The 7,995-nt window shown below is 43.3% G+C and overlaps 1 protein-coding gene across 1 annotated transcript; it reads left to right on the forward strand.

Annotated features, from left to right (window-relative positions):
- Positions 1-6: 6 nt before the first annotated feature.
- Positions 7-1,644, forward strand: LOC125534532 (E3 ubiquitin-protein ligase AIRP2-like; the record flags this gene model as incomplete). Its single annotated transcript, XM_048697729.1, has 4 exons — positions 7-10; positions 122-362; positions 1,080-1,281; positions 1,379-1,644. Coding segments are annotated over 4 exons (477 nt in total), but the record flags the coding sequence as incomplete, so codon positions are not given.
- Between the last annotated feature and the right edge of the window lie 6,351 nt (positions 1,645-7,995).

Below are 7,995 nucleotides of genomic sequence, written 5' to 3' on the forward strand. Positions count from 1 at the left end.
GAATTCTACGGTAAATGCTGCTCTATAAATAGCTGAAAAGAACAGCAGATGTTCTCGCTGTCAGCCTTGTTTGGGTTGAACTTGTGTACTGTAGTGATGCCCATTCTCTGTCCGTCTGCAGCTGTGATATTCCCCTCCCTCATGCAACTGGAGCACGGGATAAGCGACTCCGACGACCGGAGGCAGAGGGCGGCGTGCTCAGAGCGATACAGGAGGAGAGACGAGCCAGAGGACAGCAAGAGGCCGGTCTCCGAGATCGACGCCGAGATAGAGGAGGAGTGCGGGATCTGCATGGAGCTCAACAGCAGGGTCGTGCTGCCCAACTGCAGCCATGACATGTGCATCAAGTGCTACCGTCAATGGTGAGCGAGAACAAGAACCTGATACCGTCGCGTGATTCTTCTATTTTTCTACCATGTTCAGTTCACTTCAACCATAGCAAACATGTTTGGTCCTTGGTTTAATGCGAGCTTCAGAGGTAGCTTAGTCGACACTTCATTCTGGTGTTCTTAAGTGCTTCAGCAGTCGCCACCAGAGCCTCTTTATTCAGATGGCAGTGCACTGCTATGAGTAATTAAGATGGCCGCGTGAGCATCATTTATGGAAAATACTATGCAGCAACCTCTGCAGCTTCCAGTTTTGTCCTTGGTTCTTACGAGGCCTGACTTTCTTACTGGAGTATCACTTACTATTATTGTTAAGCATTAGAAATTTACAAAATTAGTTGTTTCTCGAAAAATTTACAAGTTAAATTCACCGCGTACACGTGACGCAAGTGAAAATATTGTGGTTTTATGCTGTAAAAATAAGTTGCAGTCTGGTTCTGCTAGAATGGTTGCCGCAGAGCTTTGAAACTCTGCTGCTAGAATGACTACATGGGATTCCTTATCAGCTAGACGAAGAAGGAATGCCCCAAACTAACTGATTCATAGCTCCTCAAACAATTTGTTTACCAGTTTGTACCTTCAGAGCATGAGCAGAGGAGCTTTCTCTGCAAATGAAAAATTACATTTCGCAAAAACTGTCCGCTGCCAAATGACTGCTGTGGTCACTGAACCCTGTGTTTATCGTGGTTTCAGGCGCTCGAGATCTCAGTCATGCCCCTTCTGCCGAGACAGCCTCAAGAGAGTAAACTCCGGCGATCTATGGATGCTCACCGACCAGCGCGACGTCGTCGACATGGCGACGGTGACGAGGGAGAACATCAGGCGCCTCTTCACGTACATCGAGAAGCTGCCTCTCGTCACGCTGGACAACATCTTCGATGCCTATGATTCCCATGTAAAATAACTTTGAGCCGTTGACGATGACTTGCTCATGACTGTTTTTTTCTTTCTGGGAGCGTTGACGCATGGCTTGTTGTTGTTGGTTCATGCAGAGGATGTTCCTTGTCCTAGGATGTGGCTGATCATGGATGGAGCAGCCTGACAGAGAGACCCTGTGTGAGCACCCTAGGGTCCTCAGGTTTTGTAAATACATGTACAGATTTACAGTTTGCATGGAAATGTTCAGGGAAAGTCAGAATAACAATATGTTATGCAGTAGAGTAATGCCTGTACATATTTGTAATCTGGATGGGAACAGACATATGGTGCATGAACTACTTCCGTTCCGAAATATAGGATGCTTTGGATATTTCAAATATGGACTACATACGGACCGAAACGAGTGAACAGATACGCTAAAACGCGTCTATGTCCATCTGATTGAAAAAATAGTTATAATGTCTTATAATTTGGAATGGAGGGTGTGTTATTTATGTGCTAATGTGATTTACATATGGTTTCAACTGAATGAATACAAGGCTGCTTCAGCTCTCCTTTTCTCTGTGTGCGCGATTGCTGCCCTTAAAATTTTAGTGGCTTATTCTAACCTTTTCTGGTGATTCAGTTGAAGAGGTTGCTTAAGATGTTTGCCTACAGATTTTCCGGTGAGGATAGCAAGTAAGTTTATCAGTGGAGTTTTCTTTGAAACAAGTTTTGTCAGTACCACATAGGTACAGTACATACCACAATACACTGCTGGACGCTGGTAAACCGTAGCGAGTAAAACAAGTACAATACATGCCCTGTGCTGTACATACAGACGATTGGTACAGACTTTATACAGTACAGTAGGTACATACCAGTACCACGGTACATACGATTGGTACAGATTTAATAACGTGGTGGATGGAATTTAGGGGCCAAGCATAGCAGGTGAGTACGTCCAACCGGTGGCTTATACTAAATTGCAGAGCGTACTACCATGCCATTGGATCTGGGGTAACACAATGTTAATCCAGCCAACATGAATAATGAAGAGTTCATCCAACCGTCAAAGCCCCCTGCAAGGAGAAAAACTACCGTAGACATCCACTGGTAGGGAAACAGGGGAAATTTGCAAAAGTCATCTTCTGCTCGTGAGCTCATTTAAACTCGTGATGAATAATAAAATCCAAAGAAAAATATAAAAGAATTCAAAAAATTCTGAATTTTTGTTGTGATGACCTTCGATGAGTGTTTTTAATGCTTGCAAAATTTCATCATAAAATGACATTCTTAGAAATTGTGGCAAAAAGACAAAATCAGCACTTCAAAATGCTTTTAAAAAGAGTTTAATACATTGAAGGTGCCTTAACTTGTCCATCACGGTCACTTTGATGCCTAAACTTATAAAATACATGAAACTGGTGCTGCAACTTGTTCGGTCGTGCAAATACGGTGCCTCCTTCCGTATTCGGGTGTACGCCCTGCCCATGTAGCATGCCAGCATGGCAGTGACCCACATGTCAGTGGCTGAGAGCGAGGATGCACTGAGTGAGCCACTGATTGATTTTTTTCTCATAAAAAAACACTGAATTTTAATTTAATCTCGTAATAAACAGCCTGAAAATTTCCAACAACAAAATAAATAACTAATAAAGGATATATCCTAGGAACTCACTTAGAGACACTGCTAAATCTGTACTACCTAGCCACCAAGCCAGACTATGGAGTATTTAGCCTCGCATGTATATCTTGAAGCGATTTTTTATATATATGACGCTCCCATGGGCCTGCACAAATTTCATTTCATTTTTTCCAGGTTCATGTTTATTTTTCTTTTTGGTATTATTTTTCCCATTTGAAAGAAAGAAATGTAAGAAAAAATTACAACTACAGTAACAAACGGTAAACATGTACCCGGATTTTTGGCTTGCATTAAGAAAATTGACAACATGTTTTTAGAAAATAGTCAACATGTATTCAAAAATTTTGTTTAAATTTATTCCCACTTTTCGACAAGCATGTTTAACATATTTTAATACAATTCTAGTATTAATTATTATTACACAACAATTTTGGATACACATTTTTTTCCAAAATACAATATTTCATTTAAAAATACAATGAAGATATAGAATAATTGTGGGTGGTTGTTGTCCCTAAAGAAGACACATAAATTTAAGCAATAATCGTTAATACACAATGAGCTGTTTAGAAAAAGTTCATGTTCACCTCTTTAAGGTACACAATAATGAAAATAGCATAAAGATTGAAAATACGAAATAATTATATATTGTTAATTATTGTAGTATTTTAAACAGAAAAATTTATGTATCATGAAAACTAAACCAAAAAAAAATACAGTAGAGAACGCATCAGGTAAATTCAAAACGTGGCTCAGTCAGCTGGCCAGCTCACCCAGGCAGTTAACCAGGATGTCCCCTGTTCGAACTCTCCATCCAGTTTATTATTCTTTGTTGATCCTCCAAAAGAAGTTTATTTTTCTTTGTTATTCTCTCTAGCGTATTGACTGGTGGGATCCACCGGCCTGTAAAAATAAAAACAGTAGATAACACCTAAAAAAATTGCAGAGCGGTGATACGTGCAGTTTGTCTGTATAGATTTTCAGCGAATTTTTTTACTCAAGTTTAGTTCGGCCCGGAGGTCAGATCACGCCCGGTATAAACCAGGAGGTCCCTGGTTCAACACGCGCCTCCATGCAGTTTTTTTCATGTTATTTTTGCTACGTATTAAATAAAATATGAGAGGGTTTACGTAAAAACAACTCACATGCGGGACACCCAGCCCCTCCTCGCTCTCAGCCACCGACATGTGGGCCACTACCAGGCTGGCAGGCCACATAGCTATGACGTACATGCGAATATGGAAGGAGGCACCGTATATGCACGACAAGACCAGGGCCGGTCCTGAGATTTCGGGGGCCCAGGGCGAAACAAAAATCGGGGGCCTTATATATTACCTTATTTTATTTCTAACTTTGTAGATGTAAAGGTTCCAATGACGATATGAATATCAATCTTATTCAATAATTTCTTTTTCAATGTGTAAATTTGCCAAACCGAATCTATCTTGGGACATTTACGGACCTCACATCGTTTTTGTCAATATATATCTATTTATAAGATGCACATGCTTCTTACAGTAGGACAAAAACAATCACATAAAGGAAGCATACCTGGGCCATTATCAAAACATCCACTGCCTCCTTATACATGTTCTTTTCATAAGACTTCTTTGGTATCTTATGAAGCACAAAAACCATCTTCAAAGCTTAATACGGATAATGGGTTAAATTTCGTAAGCAATATTGCTTATGAGAAATGAACAGAAGATTCATTGTATTAGTTGTACCATATGCAGATACAAAAGCATCATTTTGTGTCCACTTTGAACCTCAATTCCTGATCCAAAAATCCAAATTGAAATCTTCTATATGGGAGGGACCATCTGAATGCCTTGGAGACAGTCGTAAATTTTGAATCGAAGCGAAATCCTGCTCATGGGGACTATAATTTTTTCAGCGTAGAGCAAGAAAGGGCAGAAATCTCAAAATCAATAGGAACTAACGGGATTCAATCCAAAAAAGAGCAAAGGGATCCCTACCTACCAGGGTGTGAAGACGAGCCTGCAGATTTATCCCCCATCGTGGCCGTGGCGCCGGCGGCGGCATCGGTGGCGATGGATTGGGGGACTGGAGATTGACGTGATCGTTTGGCTGAAAAAAATGATACGTGGGTGCGCTATATGTACCTGACTAGCCCATGGGAAACATGCATGCCATATACACATACGTACCTGACTAGCCCATGGGCAACATGCATGCCCGGGAGGGGGCCCCTAGACTTCAGGGGCCCGGGGCGATCGCCCCCCCCCCCCCCCCCCCCCCCCCCCCCCCCCCCCCCCCCCCCCCCCCCCCCCCCCCCCCGCCCCTCCCCAGGGCCGGCCCTGGACAAGACAAGTTGCGGCACTGGTTTCATGTATTTTGCAAGTTTAGGTATCAAAAGTGACCGCGAGGGACAAGTTTAGACACCCTTAGCGTATTTAACTCTTTAAAATGACACTTTTGGAGCATCGAGTTTTCTTTTGCCACCACTTCCACGCATGTCATTCCTTGATGCAATTTTTTGAGCAATCAAAACATTCATCGGTGTTTGCCCCCCCAAAATTCAGTTTTTATTTTTATTTTATTTTTCTATTTTTCAGATATTTACTGTTCACCCGAGCTCATTGGAGCTTGAGCTCAGAAACACCATGTCCGGGAAATTTTCACATTCCTAATTTTACAAGGAAAAAAATCACATGAGCAGAAACATGGGTCATAAAAAGAAAATAGCTTTATGACCCGTCCTCAAGCACGGTCAGATCTTAGAAGAAAAAAACTAGCTACTTGCCCATGCGCTGCAGCGGAGCATACGTATTCTAGTGGTTCAACCCCAATAGGACCATATCAAGATTTTCAAATCTTTTCTACTACCTCTATTACTAAATATAAGACACTTTTGTTGTTCAATTTAAACTGCAAAAACGTCTTATATTTAGTTACAGAGGTAGTATTTAGTAGTCTAAGTTTTACGATGAGGATAATTAGTTCGGTCTTTGTGGTCTGACTCTATTATAGATTGACTACATTCTGCATAGGTCCCTCGTATATCCTATTTTTGCAACTACTGGCGGTTTCATTATGGGGCAGCTCATGATCTTCATATTGATCTATTATCCACCTTAGCTAAATGGGTGGAAGATCCATCCAATTTGGTTATATCATGGAATCACGACCAAATTATACCTGACACCCACCTTATTCTAGTGGATCTTTTCTGCACCAAGGTTCTACAGTTAATCTTGCACATTACTCATAGCTAACAGTAATAAAAAATAAAAAACCAAAGTTGCTAGTAAAAAAGGCAAACCAAACTCTCTTAGTTCAAACTTAGTAACACACCCTAGCAATTCACTAGCAATATATCTCAAAACATATCATTTTTACTTAAAATTTGGACATAATACCGACATGTCAGAACATGGATCTGAGATTGTCAGGTGAGTGATATGACATTTAGAGTTTAGAATTAAGATAAGTGGCTTCAAGTTTACTCAGAGTAGGAGGGGGTGCATGGGCTGGGCAACAATGACATACACCAGGCGATGAAAAATCATTGGCTGGGATGAAATGCATTGCAATATCGTATTATAATCAATGAGGATTCAAGCAAATAAATTTAATAAATATGGTCATCAACAAATTGATCTGTATCTTGCCGCAAGGAATAGACTCGAGGAAACTGAAACACTCAGTGGGATTTACATGCTTATCCATCACAAGAGCAGCAGACAATCGAAGAGAGGGAGAGAGGGATGGACATAGAATCATGTAGTGATGGTCGCCGTTTGCATGCAATCCGAAGAATCAAAGCAACAAGGAAGAGATGATAGGGGCATGGGAGAGAGGGGATCCGTCACCGTTCATCCCCACCAATGCTCGCTTTTCAATCACCACGCCGCTAGCCGGGAGAAAGGGGATAGAGGATCCCGAAGTTAATGCATAGAGGAGAGGGCATCGCCTCGATGGGCGTACCGCTGATGGACAAAGGAGCCTAAATGGAAATAAAGAGTGGGGTGAGTCACCTTAGCGCTCGTAGGTGGCCATAGTCAAGGGCCAACGTTGGCCCTTGCTCACGCACGCTGCCAACTGGAGAAGGTGTTAAGGCATATATCTCTCGATGTAGTTTTGGTGATTGATGACAACATATTTGCGGACTAACCATGTGCTTTGAGCATTTCAAAGATTCATCCTTTGGCTCGAGACGATTTCTTTCCCCTCGGAGTGTTCTTCAAGACGGTGTAGCTCTTTCATTTCTTGTTGGTGGACTAGTTTCATAGGAGTCACCGTACTATCAGGAGGGGGGCCCGCTTTGGTAAGGGTAGGGTGGAATCATCATGTACACTTTCGTTTCACACCCTCTGGGCCTTCCCGCGTCATTGGAGGTTTGTTTCCCTGCTGTTTGGGCAGTCTTTGGCCCCAGCGGTAGTACCGCGGTGCCCAGCGGTAGTACCGCTTGAGGGTCCTCAGCGGCAGTACCACTACAGTACCGGGCCACTACCGCCTCGACTCGAGGGGGGGGCACTTCTCGTGTCGGGTTGAGCGGCACTTGCAACGGTAGTAGGTGCGGTAGTACCGCTCGAGAGCGGTAGTACCGCGCTGGGTCTGTCCGGCAGTACCGCGCTGGGCCAGTCCCTCCTCTATTTTCTATCCATCTCTAGCTGGGCGGTAGTACCGTAAGGGGGGCGGTAGTACCGCTGGGTCTAGCGGTAATACCGCTGCCCCCTGTGGTAGTACCACCCTCTACGGGCCTGTTTAGTGGGGTAACAGTTGGATTGTTACCCCCACTATAAAAGGGGGTCCCCTTCTTCTTCGTTGACCGACCTCTTCCCCCAAAAGCTCCATTATTGCTCCAAGCTCCATTTTCGCCCGATCTCTCTCCCTAGCCAACCAAACTTGTTGATTTGCTCGGGAGTAGTTGAGAGGGCCCCGATCTACACTTCCACCAAGAGATATTTGATTCCCCCACTAATCCCTAGCGGATCTTGTTACTCTTGGGTGTTTGAGCACCCTAGACGGTTGAGGTCACCATGGAGCCATAGTCCATTGTGGTGAAGCTTTGTGGTGTTGTTGGGAGCCTCCGATTGAGTTGTGGAGTTTGCCCCAACCTTGTTTGTAAAGGTCTGG

This window comes from Triticum urartu, chromosome 2 (assembly GCF_003073215.2).
Source record: "Triticum urartu cultivar G1812 chromosome 2, Tu2.1, whole genome shotgun sequence".
Classification (NCBI taxonomy): Eukaryota; Viridiplantae; Streptophyta; class Magnoliopsida; order Poales; family Poaceae; genus Triticum; species Triticum urartu.